The 27,579-nt window shown below is 37.4% G+C and overlaps 1 protein-coding gene and 1 long non-coding RNA gene across 2 annotated transcripts in view; both read left to right on the top strand.

Annotated features, from left to right (window-relative positions):
• VPS41 (VPS41 subunit of HOPS complex) overlaps positions 1-27,579 on the top strand; it is a 250,144-nt gene that overhangs the window by 40,982 nt on the left and 181,583 nt on the right. Inside the window, 2 exon segments of the mRNA XM_032234989.1 lie at positions 4,571-4,678; positions 8,747-8,824. Of these exon segments, the coding sequence (XP_032090880.1) occupies positions 4,571-4,678; positions 8,747-8,824 (186 nt within the window).
• Positions 25,760-27,002, top strand: LOC116520693. The gene is made up of 2 exons (XR_004256824.1): positions 25,760-26,616; positions 26,954-27,002. It is a non-coding gene; the product is annotated as an uncharacterized LOC116520693 (long non-coding RNA).

The following is a 27,579-nucleotide window of genomic DNA, read 5'->3' as shown; positions in this document are numbered from 1 at the left end:
CTCACAGAATATTTTGTTTTTAATATGAACAAGGGTACATCTATGGAAATGGTTTGGGATGCAAGCAAAGCATACATGAGAGGAGTTCTAATAAATTTAAATAATTTACATAGATGTAGACAGGGGAATAAAAGAAAGGAACTAGAGGAAGAGATTAGGAAGAAAGAGCAGGAGTTAATATCAAACCCAGGGGATAGGAAGATTAAAGAGGCAATTACCCTATTACAAGCGCAATTTAACATGCTGATATCAGACCAGGTGGCTACTAATTTGTTATATGCTAAACATAATACTTTCTGCAATGCAAATAAACCAGGTAGATGGTTAGCATACATGACCAGGAAGAAACAAAAATCTCGTAATATACAAAAAATATATTATAAAGGAAAAGAAGTTTACCAACAGGATATGATCCAAAAAGCCTTCCTTGAATTTTTTATAGGATTGTACACGGGTGATAAAATACAAGGCTTAGATATAGATAGATACTTGGACAAAGAAAAAATACCTATAGTTAAGGATGAGCAAAGGGAGAGATTGAATCAACCAATAGCTTCGGGGGAAATCCTCCAGGTAATTAAACAGTTAAAGGCTGGGAAAGCACAGATGGTTTGACAGTGGTTTACTTTAAAAATTTACAATTAGAAATGGTAGAACCCCTTAAGGAATTATTTAACAGAATCCAAGTGGAAGGAAAGGTACCCCCATCTTGGAGAACAGCTTTCATATCCTTGATACCCAAAGAAGATCAAGATCTTAGTCAATCAAAAAATTATGGGCCTATATCATTACTCAATGCAGATTATAAAATTTTTACCAAAATACTAGCGAATAGGTTGATGTTGGTAATTCAGCAACTGATTCATAATGATCAAACTGGTTTTATACAAGGGAGACAAATGAGAAGTAATGTAAGACAAATTGTTAATATATTGGAATATTTGGGAAACAATAACCAAGTCCCTGCAGCGCTTATATTTCTAGACACCGAGAAAGCATTTGATCGAGTGAATTGGCAATTTTTAATGAAAACAATGCAAAAGATGCAAATTGGACAGTATTTTCCATAATCAATCAATGCAATATATCAGGAACAAACAGCACAAATTATAATCAATGGAAGTTTAACAGAACCATTTAAAACCAAGAAAGGTACAAGACAGGGTTGCCCCTATCGCCATTATTGTTTATTATAACCCTGGAATTATTGCTGAATAAAATACGGGGGGTCAGATGACTTACAGGGAATTAAGATTAGACATCACGGATATAGATTATGAGCGTTTGTGGATGACTTGGTTGTAACTTTAACCCAACCAGGGAAATCTACTATGGCCTTAATGAATATGATTAATCAATATGGTCAAGTATCTGGGTTTAAAATAAATCTAGGGAAAACTAAGATGTTAGTTAAAAATATGAACACAAATCAAAGAGAAGAATTAGAAAGAATAACAGGATGTGAGATAGTAAAAAAGGTTAAATATCTAGGAGTTTATAGTACAACTTCAAATGGGAAATTATATAATTATGAACCATTATGACATAGAATACAGGTAGAGATGAAAAATGGGAAAAACTACAACTGTCTTTGTTGGGAAGGATAGCAGCAGTAAAAATGAATGTTCTGCCTAAGTTTTTATTTCTTTTTCAAATGATACCAATACTTAAAAAAGACGCAAATTTGCTTGAATGGTAGAAGGGTAGAATGGGCAGGGAAGAAACCAAGAATAAAACTTAAAATAATGCAAGATGTACAGGACAGAGGAGGCTTGAAAATGCCAAATCTAAAATTATATTATGAAGCAGTAGTTTTATCAATAATTAGTGATTGGATCAACTCAACAGAGGATAGAATACTGAACATTGAAGGGCATGATTTGGTATACGGTTAGCATGCTTATCTGATATATGACAAGAAGGTGGATAGGACTTTTAAAAGTCATATTTTAAGGAATGCTCTATTACGTGTCTGGAAAAAATATCAACATAAATTAGTCATTTTCATTTTTTTTTAGTCATTTTATTAAGATTTATAGGCCGCCCTTTTCCCTGAGGGGACTCAGGGCGGCTTACAATCAAAGGGAAGGGGGTGCACTATCAAAGACAAACAATATGTGAACAAAAGAAAGAAAATAATAAAAACACAACTTGCATTCAACAGTCAACACTCGGGCGGGTAGATTGGGAACCCATCCCCAGACCTGATGGGAGAGCCAGGTCTTGAGGGCTGTGCGGAAGGTCTGGATGGTGGTGAGGGTGCGGATCTCGATGGGGAGGTCGTTCCACAGGGTCGGAGCTGCAACAGAAAAGGCTCTCCTCCGTGTAGTCGCCAGTCGACATTGACTGGCAGATGGAGTGCGGAGGAGGCCCAGTCTGTGCGATCTAATCGGTCGAAGGGAGGTAATCGGCAGAAGGCGGTCTCTCAAGTACCCAGATCCACTACCATGGAGTGCTTTAAAGGTGGTCATCAATACCCTGAAGCGCACCCGGAGATCGACAGGTAGCCAGTGCAGCTCGCGGAGGATGGGTGTAACGTGGGCGAACCGCGGTGCGCCCACTATCACTCGCGCGGCTGCATTCTGGACTAACTGCAGTCGCCGGATGCACTTTAAGGGCCACCCCATGTAGAGCCCATTGCAGTATTCCAGCCTAGAGATCACAAGGGCTCGAGTGACTGTTGCGAGGGCCTCCCGGTTTAGGTAGGGCCGCAACTGACGGACCAGGCGAACCTGGGCAAATGCCCCCCTGGTCACAGCCGACAACTGGTGGTCAAACGTCAGCTGTGGGTCCAGGAGGACTCCTAAGTTGCGGACCCTATCTGAGGGGTATAAAATTTGACCCCCCAGCCTAAGTGTTGGAACATTGGCCAAATTTTTGGGAGGGAAACACAACAGCCACTCGGTCTTGTCCGGGTTGATTAATTAAATGATAAGATACCTATGTGGGCAATTTCCAGACACGCAATAGAGAATATAAGCATAGAAAAAAAACGAGGTAATCACATACAGACAGCTTCTTAATATAGAAAGAGGTATATTACAGCTAAAACCTCTGAATGTATTAAAAGAGGAAAGTGAAACAAATTAGGGATCAAAGTCAAATGCATATAAAAAGGTTATATAATATATTGATAGAAATAGATTCTGAAACAGAATTAGTTAAAGACTGTATGATAAAGTGGGCACAAAATTTTGAAGAACCAATAATGATGGATACATGGGAAAAGATATGGGTAAGAAATGTAAAATTTACGCAAGGCCAAAATCTGAGAGAGAATTTCTACAAGATGTTTTATAGATGGCATGTAGATCCCCAAAAATTGGCTTGTATGTATCCAAATTTACAACCTAAATGCTGGAGATGTGAATGTGCTGATGCTACATATTATCATATATGGTGGACTTGTAAAAAGGTCAAAGCATTTTAGATAAAAATATGGTGGATTATGCAAAATATCTTTAAAAAAAGGATAAAGTTTACTCCCCAGTTATTCTTGTCAGGTATAACTATTGATTGTACAGTTATAGAGACTAATTTGATTTTGAACCTAACAACGGCAGCAAGACTGTTGGTGGCGCAGTACTGGAAGAAGAAAGATTTGCCTACTATTCAACAATGGAGGGGAGATATATATTTGTAAAACTTTTTAAAAAATGTTTAATTAAAAAAAGAAAAAAAGAAAAGGGAATAGAACAGTCTTCAACCTCATACCTTATGGCCCTGATATGGTTAAAACTACTAGAAATGCCAAATACATGTACATAAGAATTATGAGGAACTGATTCCTTCAAGACCTGATTGTGCCTTGAGGGTCCCAAGGAATCACAATGTGTACTTTCTGTCTCTCTATGCTTGGGGTTCACACACACACACACACACACACACACACACACACAAACACTGAGAGGAATAACTATATATATATATATATATATATATATATATATATATATATATATATATATATATATACATACATACATACATACATACATACATACATACATACATACATACATCATACATATAATTTATATTTATATTTATATTTATATTTATATTTATATTTATATTTATATTTATATTTATATTTATATTTATATTTATATTTATTTATATTTATATTTATATTTATATTTATATTTATATTTATATTTATATTTATATTTATATTTATATATTTATATTTATATTTATATTTATATTTATATTTATATTTATATTTATATTTATATTTATATTTATATTTATATTTATATTTATATTTATATTTATATTTATATTTATATAAGCCACAACCCCTGGTATGCCCAAATATGGGAGGAAGTTCACTGCTTCCATTCTCTGTCCATCGGCTTGTTATAAGAGACCATCCAGACAGAAACCCAATATTTTTACTGTTGCCTTTGTTACATTTGTGTTGTATTTGTGCTGATAAATAAATAAAGGGACTAGTCTCCCTTTATTTATTTATCAGCACAAATACAACAGACACACACACACACACACACATATATATAAATAAAATAAAGTAAAAAATAAATTCTTAAGCTGTTTCTTAATACAGGAAGATATCAGTGAAGAAGAGCCCAAATTGAAGTATGAAAGGCTTTCTAATGGAGTTGGAGAAATCATTCAAAAGGATATAGCCAGTTGCATGACAATCCATGAGAAAGTAAGTTATTAATTTTGAAAAATATGTGCAAATGGGTTATCTTCCTCATATTTCTATTTGTTATGTTGAGATAAGCAATAAAAATTTGTGAGCATGTAATTAATGCCAGTAGTTGCAAATGAAGAATGAAACCTGCAAGCTTGTTTTCTAGGGTTCTGACAGGAAATGGCAAGGTGAGCATAAGGGTGTTATACATGCTCAGAAACAATTTGTTCTGGGAAAGTAGTTTTTTTCTTTCATATTTAAATAGTCTTTTGGCATTATTCATTGCCACTAAATTGAGGTGGCTCAATGGCTAAGATGTTAAGTTTGTCGATCAGAAAAGTCAGCACTTCAGCGGTTCGAATCCCTAGCACAGCAGAATAGAGTGATCTCCCATTACTTTCCCCAGCTTCTGCCAAACTAGCAATTTGAAAGCATGTAAAAATGCAAATGGAAAATAGGAACCACCTTTGGTAGGAAAGTAACAGCGTTCCATGCATCTTTGGCGTTTAGTCATGCTGGCCACATGACCACGGAGACATCTTCAGACAGTGCTGGCTCTTCGGCTTTGAAATGGAGATGAGCAGCACCCCCAAGAGTCGGGAACAACTAGCACATATGGGAAGGGAACCTTTAGCTTATGTTGAGAAAATAGAACACAAGTATAGGGTTGGGATTTAAATTTTACTGAGTAATTTCCCATATCAATTTACTAGTCAATAGTTTTGCTGATATTTTTATCAGAGTTTAGATTTGCATTAGACCCTAAATGCAGTGAGTTATTTTCATTAATCTAAGGTTCCATTGCTTGAACAAAGTATTTTAAGTTTTCTTTCATTCATTTTAACTGAAGTTTCATGAATGTTACATAAGTTATATAATGATGTTGTAATTATAATTATTCACGTAGGTAGTACATAATCAAAATATAATTAATAGATGGCGATAGTGAGGATTTTTTCAACTCTTCATGGAATGAAAAGTTACCCTGGAAGTAATTTTTACATGTAAATCTCTCAAGCAATTTATGTGAAAGTTTCTAAATCAAATAATGATTGAGCCAGAGTGCTACATATTTCTATATTTTCTATTTTTTCAAATATTCACACTATCAAGGTTTAGTTACAGGTGTTCCAAAGAATTATCCTAGAGGCTCTAAAAATGTGGACTGTTCAAGCTTTGTGCCACTCTTTGGGCCCATTCATCTGTCTCCTTGTATTCATTCACAGGATCATGCTGCTGAGATTTAATTGCAAAATACAATTATTGGTGATGCAGTGTTTTTTTTTTTAAATTCAAGTTGTAAAATGAATGTTGTGAGAGAAATAGCATTAAAATGTTTTGTAAAAAAGACAAACAAAATCCTTAAATAAAATCATATACAAGTTATGTGCCATGAAAGCCCTCCCTCTGCCATCATTAACCAGTTTTAACAAGGTTAATTGCCTTCTTTGAATTTATTTTGTTTTTTGAATTTGCTATATTTTTATAATCTTGTAATTTTAATTAATCCCAGAGTAACATTTTAATTCTAATTTATGTACTGTTTTATGTTTATATTATACTGTACACCACCCAGAGTCCCTTCTTGAAGGAGATTGACAGTCTAGAAGTACAATATATATTATTATTCAATAATATTGAATACTTATTCAATTGTTATATTACATATATATTATTAAATATCCATGGATGCTTATCAAGTATACATTTTTGTATTGTACTTCAACAAAGGAAATGCTCTTTTCTACTTCCCTTTAGCCTGCACCTCAGAGGTGGATTGCCAATTTCTTTACTACTAGTTCAGGCATGCTCCTGAGTGTGGAGAAGTGTCTGGCTGAGTGGGCGGAGCCTCCTGCTACTGCTACTACTCATTTGGCTGATCCGGCAGCAACCTATCTCTAATGCACCTGCTGATTATGATGGGAGATGCTCACTTATTGTACTTGTTAATTATCATTAGTTCTGTAAAGGTTTCTTGGGCTTTGATGTTTAGTCTGGAGGTATGGTATTTACCTTTTTAAAGAGGAAAATGTCTTAAACAATATAAAGTGTTTCTATATTTGGAAGTCTAATTATAGTGTCACAAGCAACAACATAATAAAGTAGTTTCTAGTAACATCACTTTTATAAACTGGACTATTTATGAGACGATCAATAATGTTAGAAGCTGATACAAAGTCTTTTAGGAATTGTCTTGCCCAATGCTGAGGCTAAAAATTGAAGATGGAATGTGTATCTTTCCTACATCTTGCTCTATGAGTAAATAAAAAGAAATAACACTGTAGCATCTACAATAGATGTGTTTTACGATTAGAACATTTTACATTGTTCAAATTATAAAATCTGGTTTACATTTAGACTATTTTTCCTCCAGAAGTGTCCCCCCACCCCCACCCAATGATAAAACATATTTTCACTGGACCTGCTGTCTGCATTGGATGACTATTCTTCCTGGCACCCTGTGCATTCAAGTAGGCCTGTGCAGTGGAATAGTCATACCTAGTTATGTCTGCACACCTGATGTTTTATTAACTATATTGATTTTTTTTTAACCCAGGAGACTTTTTTATTTCTGTAAAAAGGCAACCTTGCAGGAGTGAAAGGCATTGCAGGGGATGAATTTCTAATGAATCCCTTCTCTCTTTGCCTCTCTTTCTCCCTTTTTTGACTTCTCTTTACTGTGGCTTCATATTTTAAGTGCCTGAACTGAAATTTCATTTTAAGCAATTCCATTTTGATAAATCCTTTTAAACCTTGACTTTCTGTAAGGTTATTAAAAAAAAGATTGTGCTGCTTGACTGACATGCTTAGTAGTGCCTGTAAATTTGAGCATTTCATTATAGGCTGCAATGAAGCGTGTTCACATGCAATGAAATACAGAGAATTTAGCAGTCTGACCACTTCAGTAATGCCAAAGGAAGGAAAGGCACTCTGTTTTATACCAAGCAGTAACAAACTTTTTGATATATTTTAAATCTGTTTTTTAATCTTTGTGATGAAATAACACCTAAATCTCTTCTGCATTATTTTGAGTATTCTATGTATGCAGCACATATCTTTTATGCACCTTTCAGTCAGATTTGTCTTTTCCCCTAGGCTGGCTCCTAACTATCTGCGTCTAAAAGTTGTGCCTGTAAAACCAGAGCAGACTTTGTAATTTGCAATGCAAAACTCTCTCCTGTTGACTGTTCACTTTTGACTGGTTTGCTAAATGAGAGATCTGACATTTTCAAAAAAATAGGGCTTAGATAGTTTTCTAGACTTGTAAAAATAATATAGTTGCTTGTTGAGAACAGTAATTCACTTGGCTTCACTATATAAATAGAGTCATGGATAGAAAAAGATCTTTTTTTTAAAAAAAATCTGGCCTTTATTACTTTATAAGTAACTTGAGGCAAACAAACATACTCTTCCTCCTATTTTCCTCAGAAGAACCCCATGAGGTGGGTTGGACTAAGAAAGATTGACTTGCCCAACACTACCCAACATCACAGTTTTATAATACATACAAACATAGTTTGGTTAAAAAAGCCAAAAATCTCATAATATCTGCAAGCAGAAATGTCACAAAATTGTAACTATTTTTACTATTTTGTTGTTGTTGTTGTCATTCTGCTGCTGCTGCTTTCACTTCTAATTCTTTACAGAAATGACGTGTAGGGTATACACTCCAATGTTGTCACAACTATTATGCGGTATTATCAGTCCATCTGGTTATATGAATATTCCTCTGAAAGTTAAAGATCAGATATAGCAAGGGCCAGAAGAACTGGTTTTTCTATTGCTGAAATAGCAACATTCATTTTTGTCTAGGTTTTAAGAGCTCAAGAATGCATTAAGTGACAGTTTTACATTTTTACAATTTCACTCTCAAGTGTTTGCTTTATATTGAATCCTTGTTTAGATGTCATTTGTATTTTGCTGTTATACTCTTTGGATAGGTTTCAGGACTGTTCAGGAAATGATGTGATTCATGCTTGATATACATTATCACAGTAATATTTAGCACAAGCAAATGGTATGTTGTACGCTCCCTATTCTAATTTCTCTGGATAATGTATTTCTCCCATTTTTTCTATTTAGTTTTTGGCACTTGGAACACATTATGGCAAAGTTTATTTGTTAGATGTCCAGGGAAACATCACACAAAAGTTTGACATTGTAAGTACAAATTATTTACCATATGACTATTGCAACCTAAAATACTGTGTTCAAAATAACATAACATTTATACTTAATTTATTCTTCTGTGTACACTTCATACAGCAGTTTTTGTTGCCATGCCACTGAAACTCAGCATTATGATTAAGATAAGAATGAATGATTGAAGAATTGATAGATTGAAATGCAGTCCACATTAATGGCTCTAGGTAGTTTACAAGAAACCCAAACTTTTAGCTAAAACAGTTGGGTAAAAAGAGAAGATTTAAAGTCCAATAAAGAAGAGAGACTGATTCTACTTCAGTGACAATTTAGCATGTTACATATCAGAAAAATCATAATTTGCTGTTCATACTAGAGTCTATTATTTCATAAAGACTGCATGGTTGGAGTCTCACTCCAAAATTTAAAAATGTCTGTACATGGGAAGGAGGTCTTATGAATACCTAAACCATACAAGACTTTATATACCAGAGTGGGCAGCTAAAATGAACTTAAATCCTTATAAAATAAACCAGACTAAGAAATAATCCCATATAAACCAGGACAACTTTTATTGTCATGGATATAGTAGCAGAATTTTGCTGAAGTCTGAATATGTTTCTTTCTCCCTCACCCTTTAATTCTATGTGAAATGAAGAATGTTTCTCTTGAGTTGTTTTCTTAAGTTATTCTCCTGGCCTAGGCTCAAGCTCTGCTTTTCTGACCATTGCCTTGATAGCATCATTTCCTATCTGTCAAGCCATTCCCTATGCCTTTTACAGAGACGAAAATAAATTGGTTGTCAACATAGCTACCATATTTTTTGGATTATAAGATGCACTGGAGTATAAGACTCACCAAGATTTTGTAGAGGTAAATTTAAAAAAGTTTTTGCCCTCCCCGGCCCCCAGGAGCATTCTGCAGGCATCCCAAACCCTCTGCACGCCCCATTTTATGTGAAAAACAGGGCATGCAGAGAGTTTGGGAGGCCTGCAAAGTGCTCCCGGAAGCTGGGGAGGGCAAATCCACCCATTTTTTGTGAAAAACAGGCCTGTTTTCACTTGTTTTTGCTCTCCCCAGTCCCCAGGAACACTTTGCAGGCCTCTCAAACTCTCTGCATGTCCGTTTTGGTGAAAAATGGGATGTGCAGGGTGGTATTTTGGGAGACCAAAAATGCTGTATTCAGTGTATAAAACCCAGATTTTCATCCTCTTTTTTTGAGGGAAAGGGCACGTTTTATACTCCAAAAAATATGGTACTTAAACCAAAAGTGGGCTTCAGCCGGTTTGGACTAGTTCGGACGAACTGGTTGTTAAAATACTGCCCAGTTCAGTGAACTGTCTAATCCCACCACTGGTTTGATTGCTTGCTTTTTGGGCCGTTTTTGGCCGTTTCTTGGACCATTTTTCAGCCATTTTCATGCCATTTTTGGGGCTGTTTGGAATCCAAAATGACCAAAAAATGTGCCAGAAAATGTCCAAAAAACAGGCTGGAAAATGACTAAAAATGGCCCAGAAGATGGCCCCAAAACAGCCCCCCCCCCCCAAAAAAAAATTGATTTCAAATCTTCATTTACCTCTCTTGAAGCTGTACAACAGTCTGGATTTGAAAGGGGAAGAGGAATTCGTAGCTTCTGTGGGCTCACACTTCAGGCCTCTCAATACCTCACATCCATCGTGCTTTTTCCTGCCCCGCTGCACAAATCTTTTAAACATTTGCTGGCAAACACAAAGTGAGTCTTCACCCCAAAACATATTCCCCCTTCTGAATTTGGATGATTACGCATATGAAATAGTATATTATATAGTATAGTATATACTATATGAAATAGTATAAGCATAGTAACACCTGGACTATAGCAAAAAAAAATGTTTTGTGAAAAAAAAAGTTCCTATACCACATATATAGATTATGTTGAATAAATGTAATGCCTTTGGGTTGATTTAAAGCCAACATATGAAAATAAGGAGAACAAGAAATTTCATCAAAATTTGAATTGCCATAATGTTGTCTTCCTAAAGCCCCTTGGTTCCTTCTTTGCTCCAATTACAATTTTAGTACTAATAAACTTTATGTCCAGTTTTAGAACCAATTCTGAGAAAATAAACTTGAAAGAGGGTCAAAAATCCTTCCACCCAACTTGGACCTTTTCCTTATACCAGTGTACATCTCTTTGCAAAACAAGTTGTGCTTTAAAACACACATCTGTCTCTAGCACATTTATTTGGACAACAAGCAGACTCTTTGGAAGGAAATCAAGGAAAGGATGGAGGAAAACAAAGAGACCCGCCCAAAAAAAGTAATGGGGTGGGATAGGGAAGGAAGTATCAGTGTAAAAGTCCCTTTTTCCAGTTATAACAGTTCTAGGATAAATCACATCAATAATAATGTCTCCCCATGTATCTCTCTGCTCAGTTTTCCTCATTATCTGATTATTCCAGAATATAAATAAAGGCAGAGGAGGACAGTTTTATGATTGGGAGAACTTTGTATCTATTTTTAGGGTCCCATACTATAAATAAAGATAATGGAGAACAATTCTTGTGATTGAGAGAACTTTGTGTCTATTTTTTGGGCTAGAATGATGATAGCTTAATGACAGAACATAGCTATTGCATATGCAAGCAAAGCAGAGCTGAGGAAAACTTCTGTTGAGATCATTGTGAACTTCTCATAAATTATGGTCCATGAAGATGGGGAGATTAGTGATCCTTAGGTGCCTTTTTTTATTTTTATGCATCAAGCATATTTCTATTAGAATCTTCTTCATAGATATGCTGCTCAGGATAATCTGTAATATATTTTTTTTAAAAGGAGACCAAAATACAGATCCTAAAAAGGATCTTAATTTGCCCATTTTGACAAGGTTTTTCAAACGTGCAATCCTAAAATGTGTAGACATTGCCAGGACAGCATTCTGAAGTTGAAGTCTACACATCTTTAAAGCTGCCAAATTTGAAAAACACTGACCTATTAGAACAACTAGCTATCTATCTTGGGGTAACTATCCTTGGCAACTTTAAGACTTGTGGGCTTCAAAACGGGCCGAAAAATGGGCAGGGCTGGATCCAGCCAGTGGTGGGATTAGCCTGAACCAGTCTGAACTAGCTGAATCCCACCTTTGCCTTTAAGGTGAGTGGCTGGGAGCTGGAGCTGGGTGTGATGAGTGATGTCGAATTGGCCATGCCCACCCAGTCACATGATCACCCGGCCACATCTACCCAGCCAATCATTAGGGCAGAGAACCATTGTTAAATTATTTGAATCGCACCACTGATTTAAACACAGCACTCCTATGGAATCCCCAAAAGTTGCAATTAGCCATCCATGCTGATACATTTCTTTATTTTCTTTTAATGATTTTATATTAAATACAATTCTTAGTACTTAATAAACATCATGTTGTCTGAGTATATAATTTGGTTACAATCCAAATTACATTCTTAATCTGCACCCTTTTTCCAACCATTGGTAAAATAAATTCCATGTTTGATAATATTCTCCTACATCCTTTTTCTGTTTAATTTTCAATGTCAATGTATTCATTTCTGCACAATCTAGTATCTTCTTGACTATTTCTTCACGTCGTGATATATATTCATTTTTTAAATATTGTGCAAAAATAATCCTTGCTGCTGTTAAGACATGTGATATTAAATACATACTTTTCTTATCAAGTTTTTTAATTTTTTTTTGCTTTGACACAAGTCCACCACAAATGATAAAATGTGCCCATTTTTGAGTTACATTTCCAACATTTATTAGACATATTTTTAAACATGTTAGCTAACATATTTTAGCTAATCTAGCATGTGGTAGATGCCATCTATTAAACATTTTATATAGATTTTCTTTATGAGAAATCTCCATTGTTATTTTATAATTCCTTTCCCATACATTTTGCCATTTCTCTAGTTCTATATCATGGCCAATTTTTTTCCTAATTGTAGCAATCAAAATGTGATTCAGACATGAAAAAGTACGGTTTCTATAAAGGACAAGTATCCTTTGATCACACACTGATAAACTTTGATGAAAAATTAATTAAGGTATATAACTTCTTACTGAATTTGAAAATGGAAAATGAACAAATAAAAGACATACTGATACATTTTAAGCCAGTTATAATTTTCAGATTTGTTTAAAAAACACCTAGTGAAGAATATATTATGAAAATGAAAGTTAAAATAATTAGTCCCTTTTAATAATTTAAACAATGCAGCCAAGATACAAAAAGAGGTAGATGCAAGCATTTTGTATTGACTCATCAGTATCTACATTACAATAACACGGTTAAAATCAGCCTCAAATATAAGATCTAGAAAGAGCATTAATTAAGCCTATAATGGATGCAGGAAAGCAACTAGTGGCAAGCCTTGCACCCACAGAAGGCGTAGATTGACTTAAAGCCATTTCTGCACGGACAAGGGAGGCTGCTAACGGTTAATGGCAACCACTTCAGCAAACCGCAGGAAACAATTCCTATGGCGCAAGAAAATTTTAAACACAGAGTTTGGATCCACTTGGTGGTTTGTAGATAGTAAGTGTCTCACAATGGCCAAAGAAGGCATTTTATGGCCATGATTTGCTGCTGTTGGAATACTCAACACTGTCTGGACTCATTTTGGATGCTCCTTTATTCTGAAAGCCAAACACCTATCAGTTCTGCAGCTCAGTGGTGGGATTCAAATTTTTTACTATTGGTTCTGTAGGTGTGGCTTGGTGGGCGTGGCTTGGTGGTCATGTGACTCGATGGGCATGGCTTGGTGGTCGTGATTGGGTGGGCCAACTTGATGTCACTCACATCAAGGGGTGCCTTGCCTCGCCTCACAGGCCTTAACAAATTCCCTATCTATTTATTTACTATTAGTGAACATCCAAAATACGCTATTTAATTTTGTGTGTGTGTGTGTATGTGTGTGTGTGTGTATGTATGTATGTATGTATGTATGTATGTATGTATGTATATGCCATTTGTGTATATACATATTACATAGAATAGTGTGTATAGGCACACAAAAAGATACAATATCTACTATATACTGTATGTGTATGTACACACACACACACACACACACACACACACACACACACACACACATTCAACCTCGCTGCATTTGGAAAAACACACCCAGAGTCCATTTTCTGCCACACATTTAACTGTAACTTCTGTATATTAGAATATTACACACACCTTCAGATTTTATTCCCTAGTCTGCATGATTGTTAGAGCCAGGAGATGTCATGGATTGAGTAAAATGTGGTGAAACTCACTTAACAATGCTCTTGCTTAGCAACCAAAATTTTTGGCTCAATTGTGATCATAAGTCAAGGACTATCTCCACTTTCCTCTGCCTGTCGGCCTTGTCCTAGTAAACTCCTTCCTCCTTCTGGCAATTTTCCTCTCTGTTAGAGGAACCAAAATAATCCAGATAATATAAGGTTTCCTTCTGGAACGGAGGGTTGGACTAGATGACCTCTGAGATCCCTTTCAGCCCTAGATTGCTGTGCTGTTTCAAAGCATTTTCTTAAGCCATGTCTAGTGCCAGGGTTTGTGGTCCTTTCTTCCTCTCCCTTTTCTCCCTCCCTCCCTCCCTCCCTCCCTTCATTTATCCATCCATCCATCCATCCATCCCTCCCGCCATCCATCCATCCATCCATCCATCCATCCATCCATCCATCCATCCATCCAACTATATGTCATTCCTTCCCCTCATGCTGGCTGCTCTGTTTCCCCTCCCCATTAAAGAGGATCCTGGGTGCTGCATTCAATAGTGAAATGAGAAAGGGAGCTGCCAGCATGGCGAATGGCAGGCAAACATGGCGAACCCACGTGGAAGGGAGCAGGGAAGGCAGACAAGCATGGCTTGCCCATGGGGGAGGGAGCTGGAGAGAAGGCAGAGATCAGCTAGGCAGTGTAGTTGAGGCAAACGAGGGAACCAGAGAACACCAGCTGTGCCATGAGCTTGACTCTAGGCAGGCAAGGCGCGAAAAGGAGTGAGTGAGGGGCGGGGAGGGGCGAGCCAGTGGTGGCATTTGCTGGTTTGTCGAACTGCGCATAATTGTTATTACCAGTTCGGGAGAACTGGTCAAGACCGGCTGAATACCAGCTCTCTTTCTGCTGATGTAATTGTCTCCGTAATTACAAACAAATTGGTAAACACAATGAGTTTTGGTGCTTCCTTAATTAGTGGCAGTGGTAGCATCTGGGTTTGATGTAATATATTAAACTCAACCATTTTGAATGTTGCTTCAATTAAGGTGTTTAAACGTCAAATCGTCAGGGGCAGCTCTATAAATACCTTCATTTTACTAGCAGTTGGAAGTGCCGGCTTTGTTTTCTTATTTTACTTGTCTGTCAATGAAACACCTTAGATAACCTTTTGAGCAGAGTGTTTGGATTAAAAATTCAACAGATTGACGGGTTTGCTATGGGAATCTCTTTAGGTCCAATCTTAGCTGATTTCTTCATGCATAAGATTGAATCACTGTCATCTTATATATCCAGGTGTAGAGGAAAATGGAAGGCACTAAAGATTATAATTAAAGGACAAGACTTTAAGCAAACTATTTTAATGCTTGGCTTATGGAAGAATATTTTTGAACAAGATTGAGACTGATCTGAAAGTGGATTTAAAAATGCTACAAGAACAATATGGGGAAAAAATCCTACACTGGACATACAAGAGAAACCAGCTGGACTTCCAATTGACGTCGCAATGGGAACAGCGGAGCTGTGCTGGACTCTGTGAAATGCAGCTGGCAACTGCTTGCTGGGAGACCCTATGGGATCAAGCCACCCTGGAGGGGTGATGAAGAAAGGAGAGGTGCTTCATCGATCACACGGAAATCACAATTTCCTTGTTGATCTGAAGAAAGCTCTCCTGAACAGCAGCAAGGATGATGGCCATTTTGGTCAGTTACAAGCTGGGACAACCGGGATACTAAATTCTTGTGCTGGAGCAGTCCATGGACAGAGCAGTGAAACTGGATGAGATAACCTCATCTTTTACCTTAAAGATTTAATCCAAGTAAAAAATTCCAAAAAACAATCTCCAAACATTAAGAAAGCAGTGATTGGATTTATGGAGAAGGATTAAAGACTAAAGACTAAAGACTTAGATGCAAAAGAAACATCTAAATAATACTTTAAAACACAGAAAGCCTGGAAAAAGTTGAACAACATTGTGAAAAGTGATTATTTGGAGAAATTACTTTTCTAAACTCTATCTTTAACACCCTCCCCCCCAATGGTTGATAGTCAGCTGTTTTGTTTTTTACATTCTGTTGACCACTGGAATTGGGAGTAGGGGAACCATCTACTGGAGGAAGAAGATTATTGCAATGTGGGAAATTTAAGTTAAAGTGATGAAAGGAGAGAAAACAAACAACACCTGGAAGGCTATCTGACCTTGACTTTATCTTAGTAGGCAATTTGAATGCTTGGAAATATCTACTGAGCTGTTTGACGATCTTTAAAGCAAACTGAATATAAATACTAAAACTTTATTCAAACTGTTCATTGAAAGGTGGATTTGAAAGATTTGAAGAAACCTGATGGGCCAAGCTGGATTTGATTTACTAACATCAATTAATAGATCATTCTACAAGGCAAAAGAAGAAAAGTGATAGAAAGGGGGGGGGGGAGAGAAGAAAAGACAAATAAGACTTTTAAATTTGGACAATTGGGAAAGTAAACTGGAAATTATAAAGACTGTAAAGTATAAATGTATAGCAGTGGTTCACGACCACTGGGAGGCGGTGGGATGACAGGGGGGTCATCTTGCTGCCCCCCTTGCTAAGAGGCAAGGGGGGCAAAAGGGGGCGCTAAGAAGGTGAGGAAAAAATATCGTGTATTGTGTTGGCTGCAGAGGGCTGGTAGGTAGCTTCCCCTTAGCTAATTCTCAAATGGAAAGGGGAAACTTGCTGAGCAGAAGATGGACTGTTTAAAGTCCATTAGCGCGGACAGAAGGACCAAATTACCCAAACAAACTTGGAAATAGCTGCGGGTTTCCCCTTAAGCAATGTCACCACCCTCCTCTCCAATCACCGCCTTCCTCCCAGGAAATGGGCATGCGCCGCTTCAATCTCCTGCTCCCCAACACTGCTGGCGTCTTAACCGACCGGCTTGGCTTGTGAAAAGATATATTTTTTAAACTGTCGGTGAGTGGGGAGATCGTGCATGGTGTTGTTAGGGGGGGGGAAACTCACCAATCGAATTCTACTTGAGCTTATCCACTTGTTTAAAAAATGGTCACATATTTCGTGCCATCCTTTTCCTTTGCATGGAGACGCTGCTGGGTAAAAGTAACTGGGGGGAGGGGGTGATGAGCAGAAGTGCGGTCGCTCTCTTTTGGTGGTGTGGATTTTGGTTAGGGAGGTTTGGGTTACCAGCAGGAGGGAGCTCGCATTGCAATCTTCCGTTTCTAGCCTTGGAAATACGGGTGTTGTTAAACTCATTGGAGTTTTCTTTGATATAGGTATAGTATACTATATGTATATACTACTATAGTATAGATCAGGAGTCCCCAAACTTGGCAACTTTAAGACTTGTGGACTTCAACTTCCACAATTCTCCAGCCAGCATAGCTGGGAGTTGAAGTCCATAGCTGTCTGGAGAATTCAGGGAGTTGGAGTCCACAAGTCTTAAAGTTGCCAAGTTTGAAGACCTCTAGTATAGGTTCTCCTGTTTGAGCAGGGGCTGGACCAGAAGACCTCCAAGGGCCTTCATTTATTCTAAAGCTTATAAAAGTTCCACTCAATACTTTGTCGCGGGTGGATTTTCTTTTAGGATATGTGTTTAGTTTTATCCCCATTCCCATCCTCTTTCCTTGCAGAATTACTGGTTTTGAATAGTAGGTTCAGCGAGCAGAAGTTTAGCCATTGAAACCATGTAAGCATTTAAAGGCAGAATGTCTGTGTCATGCAAAATAATTGGCAATCTGAAGGAGATAAGATTATATTGTATCTCTTTGTATGTGTGGATATATGCACACATAAATTTTGCAGCAGGGTTAACAATGACCAGAGCACCTCTTGGTTAGCATGGCCAATAAGAAACTTGGCCAATAATATTAAGCCTAGTATGAGCAATATCTGTCCATGGTTGCTTAAAAAAAATGACACCAGAGTTTCTTGCCATTTCTGGATGGGGACTGGATGAAAACAGTAATACAAATTGAGAGTTTTTTTTTAAAAAAAGGAAAATAGATTGTACTTCAGTTTTGCTTAGATGTGTGCTGTGAATCAACCATTTTTGATATTTAGACCACCAAATCTTAAAGACTATGCAGATGGTTTGGAAGGGGTTAGTAGCAAAGCTAGTGTTGATATTGTGGAAATTAATGAAACTGAAAATTACAATGATGTTATTGCAGGGATGTGAGTATCCAGCTAAAGTTGTTTCTCTGACATTCTAAGACTTAGATGTCTGAGTGATATCAGGATCTTTTTTTGATGGAAATTCCAGATTGGGTGATAAATCTATTTTCAGATTCTAAGGAAGATGGGGTAGTGGAGGAACAACTCATAGAGCTGCAAAATGACATTAAGCTGAAGCCAAAGTTTAAGAAATTGTACCAAGAGTTTTGGTTACGGAAAGAAATTTCTGATCGCTATCCTGCACTATGGACAGTGGTTAAGAAGCTCCTTGTTGCATTTCCAACATCATATTTGGTGGACCGTGGCTTCAGTGTGGTCATCCAACTTCTCTCCAAGCAAAGAAATCATCTCCAGATTACTGAATGTGGTGATTTAAGACTCCTGCTAAGTGACTTAAAACCAGACATTGGGAAACTGGTATCACTTCATCAAGCCGATCCATCACATTAAGAATTTACTGAACAGTGAAGTAGTTACTAAATTTTACTGAATTTCCTAAGTTACTAATTACTAAGGTTCTTGATAAATGACTATCAGACTTTGAAAACCTGGTATCGCTGGATCATGTTCAACAATTTTGTTGAATTAACATTAATTAAAAAGGTTTTTAAATTGGATTTTGAATAAATGTGCAATTAATTGTTACAGTTTTGAATTTTACTGTTACTATCTTCCTTCCATTGTGCAAACTGCCCAGTCACATGGCCACGCCCACCAAGCCATTCCCACAGAACTGGTAGTAAAAAAAATTGAATTCCACCACTGGGTGGGGGGCACTAAGGATCAGTTTGTAGCACCAAAGGGGCGGTGGACTGAAAAGATTTGGGAACTGATGTATAGCTTTTCTAGAAAACTAGGGGACTTGAAGGAATAATTCTGGAATTGACTAAATTTTATTAATAATTGACTTTTTTGTAGTTTTTAAATATTGGGATACTGGAATATTAGAGATATATTGAGTAATTTTTAATATGAGAGCTGTAAGTGCCTCCACATGTGTACTGGACCCGTGCCCCTCCTGGCTGGTTGTTAACAGCAGGGAGTGACACGGGGCTGGATCCAGGCGGTTGTTGCCGCCTCCCTTCGGGAGGGGGCCTTTCCCCCCGCATTAAAGGCGGCGGTGGTGAGACCCCTCCTGAAGAAACCATCTTTGGATCCAGCCGTCCTAAACAACTATCGTCCAGTCTCCAACCTCCCCTTTGTGGGGAAGGTTGTTGAGAAGGTGGTCACCTTTCAGCTCCAGCGGTCCTTGGAGGAAACCAGTTATCTAGATCCCTTCCAGTCTGGCTTCAGGCCTGGCTACAGCACGGAAACCGCTTTGGTCGCGTTGATCGATGATCTCTGGAGAGCCAGGGATGGAGGTCATGCCTCCATCCTAGTACTCCTTGACCTCTCTGCAGCTTTCGATACCATCGGCCATGGTATCCTTCTGCGATGACTGCGGGAGGTGGGGGTGGGAGGCACTGTTTTACGGTGGTTCTCCTCTTACCTCTCGGACAGGTCGCAGTCGGTGTTGGTCGGAGGGCAGAGATTGACCCCTAGGCCCCTAACGTGTGGGGTGCCGCAGGGTTCGGTCCTGTCCCCCCTCCTCTTTAATATCTACATGAAACCGCTGGGTGAGATCATTCGACGGCACGGGATAAAATACCACCAGTATGCGGACGATACACAGCTGTATCTGTCCGCCCCGTGCCAATTCAATGAAGCGATGGACGTGATGTGCCAGTGTCTCGACGCTGTTAGGGACTGGATGGGGCTTAAGAAGCTTGTACTCAATCCAGATAAGACCGAGTGGCTGGTGTGTTTCCCTCCTACTAATTGGCCAAGTGTTCCATCTCTCAGGCTGGGGGGTCAAACAGTACGCCCCACAGACAGGGTTCGCAATTTGGGAGTCCTCCTGGACCCACAGCTGACTCTTGAACACCACTTGTCAGCTGTGACCAGGGGGGCATTTGCCCAGGTTCGCCTGGTGCACCAGTTGCGTCCCTACCTGAACCGGGAGGCTCTCACAACAGTCACTCGTGCCCTTGTGACCTCTAGGCTGGAGTACTGCAACGTGCTCTACATGGGGCTGCCCTTGAAGAGTATTCGGCGACTTCAGCTAGTCCAGAATGCAGCCGCGCGAGCGATCGTGGGTGCGCCTCATTTCACCAACATAACACCTATCCTCCGCGAGCTGCACTGGCTGCCTGTTGACCTCCGGATTCGCTTCAAGGTGCTAGTTGTCACCTACAAAGCCCTTCATGGTATTGGATCTGGGTACTTGAGAGACCGCCTGCTGCCAATTACCTCCACTAGACCAATAAGATCCCACAGACTAGGCCTCCTCCGAATTCCATCAGCCGCCCAGTGTCGACTGGCGACTACCCGGAGGAGGGCCTTCTCTGTGGCTGCTCCGACCCTGTGGAACGAACTCCCCGTGGAGATTCGTACCCTCACCACCCTCCAGGCCTTCTGCATAGCCCTTAAAACCTGGCTGTTCCGACAGGCCTGGGGCTAAAGACTTACAGCCCCACTCTGAATGGTATGATTGTTGTGTTTTTTAGCTGTGTATGTTCTTTATGTTCTGTAACTTTGTTTGTTTTTCCCCCCTCCCTTGAATTGTGAGCCACCCTGAGTCCCCTCAGGGAAAAGGGCGGCATACAAATAAAGTAAATTCAAATTCAAATTCAAATATATTAATTTGGTACAAAATGGCTCAGCAGGAGACAATGAAATTATATGAAGAAATGTTAGTGATGGTTAAAAGTTTTTATGAAAATGTGACAAAGAATCATAAGGAGATGATGGGATTGTTCAAAGATAAAGATGTGAGTGTAGAAGACCCTCAACAAATGGTGGGAAAAGATTAACATAATATTCAGAGATAGATGAGAAATTAGGAGTTGTAGATGAGACAAATCAGAACAAATTACAAGAAAACAAACAATTGAAAAGACAGTAGCAATGAAGACTAAGAATCAAATATATAATTCCTTAAGAGCTACAATAGAACAGAGGGAAAAAAGGAAGGCTCCCCCAAAATAATGAAAGGGTTATGGATGGCCATCCAAATGATGGGAACATTCAGACTGTGTAAAAATGTTAGAAAGAAATATAGGATCCGAAGAGAGAAATATAAAAGAATCACCAAAAAGTCAATAAATGATGAAATTCTAAAAAGGCTGCAACATGACGGATAGATATATAATATTTTATAATATTGTATTATAATAATGTATTAAAAATAAATAGAAAGTATAAATTGGGAAAATAGTAGCATATACAGATATATAATAGAATTTATTATAACCACAAATATACTAAGGTTAGAAGGTGGAAGACTATGATTAGCTATATTGAAATGCATTATTATGATTAACAGTGTGCAAAAAATATACTGGAATTTATATCTTTTAAGGACTACAAATTTAGGGGACTTAGAGATATACTCTCGGGAGTTTAACTTTGATTAACAATTGGTTTTATAGGTGTTTATAGAAAGCTGAGATATTAGAAATATTGTGGAAATCTGAGTAATATTTAAAATATTAGTGATTTAACAGGGGTCAACAAATACATTGTATGAAGAAATGTAATTGAGGTTTAAATATATTTTTGGAAAAATGATAAAGAATCATAAACAGAAAATAGTACTGTTTAAAGATAAAGAGGTGAATATGGAAGAACCCCAACAAGTGGATTGGGGAAAGTACAAATTGGGAATAGTAATTATACACATACATAAAATAATATAATTATAATGAGCATATTAAGGTTAGAAGTTGGAAGATAAAAACTATGTATATGTAATTGTGTTATTATTCTTAGCACTGTGTAAAAAAATGTATTGACCCAGTCATTACAAAATATGTTGGTTGTTAAAGAAAAAAACTACAAATAAAACATACACAAAAAGAAAAAGAAAAACCAACTGATGTCTTAATAATTAAAAGGATATATAACAAACCAAAATAACAAACCAGTGACCTAGATAATTTTGATATATTGGATTTACAAAAGAGGCTTATTAAAGATTTGAAGAATTTTCTCAGAAGGGACCAAGAAAAAAAAAGAAATCATGTTCTAGGAAATTATTAACCTCTAGATCCATATTTATAAAAATGGAAGGAAAGAATATGAAGTTGGTTTACTTGATCAAAGTTAAAATATACATTGTTATCTCTAGTAATCTTTAATGAATCTTTGTTGACATTAGAACCGAAATGATGAGGTTTTAAAGATTTGTTTATAGATTAAGAGATGGGATATGGGGAAAATGATCATTTGTTTTTCTTAACAGGAGATGAAAAGTTACTAAAATTGTTTAAGCTTGTGATAAAAGGGGAAGTCACTTATTTATGTATTTCTTTTCATTTTCTTTATGATAGTCATATTTTTTCTTTTCCTATATTTTTCTTTATATTGTTTTGCAATTTGAGTTTCATTATTGCAATTTTGATTTTTAATAAAAGTTAGTATAGAAAAAGAATTTAAATTCAAGTTTTCGTGCTCTTGCCTCTGAATTAATGGATACAGGATGTGTGCTGAATGGTCTTGAAGATTGGATGTACATTTACATAAAGCTGCCTCTTGCCTGTTTTCTTGAGTAAGTTTAGGGGTGGAGATGGTGGCTACAGAAAAGAAAAAGGGATCACCCACCTCTGGGATCCGCTGGGAAAAGTTATTTTCAATTACAGGAAAACTGAATGTAATGCACGTAACTGGTAAAAGAAATATATAATTTATAATAGAGATTATATTCCATTATGCTTAATAAATGTTAGAGTTAGAGCCAAATTAAGACCGATCATGAAACCAATGGAATAAGCTGTTTTAAAAACACATTCTTTCATTCTGAGTACGCAAATAAAATTGGGTTGGAGTCCAATCTTATGTGACTTTAATAATATTTTCACAAAAACTTTCTCATAAATAATTAGTCCAAATTATGCACACCATAAAGTGCATTTTCATGAACGTTACACTTCGTTGCACAAGGACAAAATAGTCATTTGTATATTACAATTAAGAAAATTCATTTGCATCTTTGGATGTTTCTGGCCTCTATATCCTTACACTGTTGATTGTTAATGTGCATCCTATCATATAGAGATGTCAAAAATAATTGAAAATTGACTGAATGCCTTGCTACTTCAGTTTATCTCCTGCCAATATATAAAGCTAATATTTTATGTGAATGTCCTGAAGCATGGCCTCTTAAGGGATTGTATTGATTGAAAGAGAAGATTTTTTTATTGTTTATTATAGTTTCTTGGGATGCTAGAAAAATGCAATGTAGAATTTATGTAAAGTCGTATTCCAAGACATAAAATGTACCATATGTGTGAATGCTGAAAAATATATACAACATACTAATGTGTAGGTCAATCACATATACAATTGGGCAAATATTTCTGAAACGATTGTTTGTTCTTGTCAAAAATATCTTAATAGAGCAAGTGATCTAAAGATGAAATAGTAACCTTTCACAGAAAAGGTAAGAGGCTATTTAAAAAATAATTGCACCATGTTGTGTATAACTCAGGCCTTAGAAACAAACCTTTTCAATACTTTTTCATGGAATTTTTATGCCTATTTTAGTTTGTTTGATTCTGAACTTCCTGAAAGGCTTTTGTTAGTATTCCAGTTGTTTCATGTTTGTGGCACACTTCAAATTTGTTACATATTCTGTGGGATTCTTACATAAATTAGGAGGTCTCCATAAGGAAGCATGCCCACTTTTTTTTATTTAAGTACTTTAGTAAGTGGTCCTACAATATATATGAATGGTTCTTTTCCCACTAGAGCTCTGGAATTGATAGGAATTGTTGGTTGGAACTATTCATTTGAATTATGTAAATTTGAGTTGCTCTTGTCTTTTTTGCTCTGCAGTCATCAAAAAATAGTTTTCTTTAACTATCATAAAATGAGGTGAGCAAGAACTTTATAAATAGTCAAATTAGTTAATAAAATGGTTGTGTCAGGTTTATCTGTGTCTTGCCTGGGTCTTACTATCTCTACAATGTTTCTCAGTTGAACCTAGGGAGTAATGCTCTTCAAGATTTTTTTTCACTGCCAAAGCAATAACACTTTTTTTTTCTTGAACTGATTGTCCCACTTTATTGGAATTCTTTATTTTACTTTCTGATTTTTAATTTATATTTACTTGTTTTCAAAATCCTTCAGAGTTGTCTCCCCACCTTTTAGGAAACCTTGTTCAACTATTATAGGCTTTCAGCCTTCAACCTAATTTCCTGAGTGCCAGCATTAGGAACAAACTCACCCCCAACTCTTATGGGTATAAACAGTGCATTTTCCATTGGTAAATGTTAAATAATAATTTATGAGCCTCTATCCGGCAAGAAGCTTTAAAGGTGGCAGACACAGGAGTTTTCATCTTGATATGATATGACAGCTTTTGAAAGATTCCTCTCTCTTCTAGATACTAATGTTGTAGCTGAGTTTCAACCCAGCATGGCTGAAAGATTGAATCCTTTGTCCAAAGACTGCTGTATTCCCCTCAGTCAGTTAGAACTGCATCTCCTAAACCATTTAATCTCAGATTTTGTCTGTAGCCACAGAACTCCAGAACTCCAGTGGAACTCTGAACCAACACTTCATCCATTAATCCATGACACTGTCTTCATCCAGGCAATCCATTCAAAGATAAGACCAATTCCTGGAGATGGTGATCTCTCTGAACTGGCATGTCCCTTTAAATTAGAATATACTTCTGTTTTAATATTTTGCTCATTTCTCCACTGAACAGAAATCTAGCAAAAATCCTAAAGAACTTAATTAATTCTATTTTGCCACCTCTATTGTGTCACTTAGCTCATTAGAAATAGTTCATTCTTCTGAGCCATTATTTAGTGAATGACATATACAGAGGTTATGCAATCACTGATATACATATTTAATTTAAATAAAGCATTGGCAAATATGTCACACCAGAAGCAATGCATGAATTAATGAACTAATCTTTCACCTAAAGTCATTTTTTTTCACTTTATCTCTTGGAGAGTTTGAATCTAGAATAACTCTTTGAGCAATAGAACAAATTATATTGTTTTCTAAAAAGTTGAACAGGTAAATAAACATATTTTAACATTTAAACCAATCAAAATAAAGTTTGAAAGGATCTTGGAGGTCTTCTAGTTCAACCTCTTGAATGTCCTATATATAGGTAATCCTCAATTTATGACCACAATTGACCCCAAAATTTATGATGCTAAATGAGAAATTTGTTAAGTGAATTTGCCCCATTTATAACTTTTCTTGCCACATTTGTTAAACGAATCACTGTAGCTGTTCAATTAGTAACACAGTTAAGTGAACATGGCTTCCCCATTGTCTTTGCTTGTCAGAAGGTCTCAAAGTGATCATATGACCCCGGTATACTTCAACCGTCATAAATATGAACTACTTGCCAAACATCCAAATGTAAAACACATGACCATGGGGATGCTGTGATAGTCATAAGTGTGAAAAATGGTTATAAATCACTTTTTTCAGTGCTGTTGTAACTTTGAATGGTCACTAAGCAAACTGTTGTAAATCGAGGACTACCTGTAATTTCAGGAAAGAGGCTGTCCAGTCTGTTCTTAAAAATCTCCAGTGATGGATCACCCACAATGTCTAAAGGCAAGTTCAGTTCAATTCAGAAGGCAAGTTTAAATTTCACATGGGGATAGCAGTTTGATCTCATACAATATCTACTCTATCGTCCTTATGTTTGGAGATTTGGTCTTTTTTCAGTAAAGTTTTAGGTTAACTGCTCATTTTTTCCTTCTCTGGATAATACTTTTTTTTAACTTGCTAGTGTAAATCCTTTCATAAAAGGCTAGGACACTCTAGCCTGGATAAGCATGGACTGAATCATTTCCTTTTCTTTTTTTATATACACATACTTTTCAGAGTATAAGACACACTTCTTTCCCCCTAAAGAGGGTGAAAATTTGGGTGCATCTTATCCATCAGCCATACCTGGGGGGAGGGAGTTGGTACGGTGGCGGCAACTGCAATAAGCAGCTAATTGTTGATATTCTTGGAGGCTGATCCAAATGGCAATCGGTGAGGTGGGATTCAAACCATTTGTTAAATTGAGGAGAATAGACTGCCACCGCATCACACCACCACTGGGCCTGCTGCCCCATCGCCATCACCTGCTGCACCGCCGCTGAGCCTGCCATATCGCCACTATCTGCCGCTCCGCCACTGGGCCTGCTACCCTACTACTGAGTCTGCCATCCTGCTGTCACATCGCCACTGGCCTGCTGCCCCACCGCCGCCCCATCGCCCCACCACTGCTGCACAGCTGCTGAACCTATCGCCCATCACATCGACGCTGGGTCTGCTGCCCCATCACCACCTGCCATCCTGTTGCACTGCCAGGCCTGCCGCATCTCCTGGACTGCATGGACTGTGAGCCAGAGACACAGAGAGAGGTATGGCTTGTCTTCCAGCACCAGAGAGGGCGAGCAAGGATTAGGATTAGGGTCATGTCATTGGGGCACGCTTAGCAAGAGGGTTAGTGTTAGTGTTAGTGCCTGTTTGTCTTTGTAAAGATAACATGGCTAGATTTTTTTTTTCCTGGAGGAAAAGAATCACCAATGTCCTAAATGTTCTCAGCTTGCTAATGTTACCACAGTTTAGGGTGGGGGTGTAATGAGCTAGTGTGGCATGTACTGTATACGGTATATCGGTATCTTGAATGTATGAACATGGTTTCAGTTACAGTGCTCTGTATTGTTATAAAGGCCACATTGCTGTTCTTTCTTGCAGGAAAATGTTGTGGTTCCTCCTGACGCTACATACCAGTACAAGAATGTCAAAGCAAAAAAGGCAAGCATATGAAATTTCTTTTAAACTGAAAGTCATGAAATATGCTGAAGAACATGGAAACAGCAGTGGAGAAACATTTTGGACCACCTCCAACTGAAAAAATGATAAGAGAGTAGAGGAAACAGGTGGATCAGCAGCAAAAAGTAAAGGATAAAAGCAAGCACAACTTTTGTGGGCTTCCTGCAAAGTGGCCACAGTTAGAGGTGGACATGAAAGACTGGATCACATGTCATCAGAATAATGGCTTTGCAGTTTCCACAAAAATGGTGATATATGAAGCCAAACTTTTTGCTGTACAGAAAGGCATTCAGGATTTTACTGGATCACCATCATAGCGCTGCAGATTGATGAGGCAATATGGTCTTGCTATGCACAGCAAAACTAGAATTGTGCAAAAAGTGCCAAAAGAGTATGAATCTTAAGATTCTGTCTTTTCATGCATTTGTGATAGACTCCAGGAAGAAAAATAATTTTGAAATTGGCCAGATTGGGAATATGGATGAAGTTTTGCTAACCTTTGATGTACCATCTAATAAGAATTGTTGATGTGAAAAGTGCCAAAAGCA

This window comes from Thamnophis elegans, chromosome Z (assembly GCF_009769535.1).
Source record: "Thamnophis elegans isolate rThaEle1 chromosome Z, rThaEle1.pri, whole genome shotgun sequence".
NCBI lineage: Eukaryota > Metazoa > Chordata > Lepidosauria > Squamata > Colubridae > Thamnophis > Thamnophis elegans.
The sequence above is the reverse complement of the archived record's forward strand: the minus strand, read 5'-3'. Positions and strand labels throughout refer to the sequence as shown.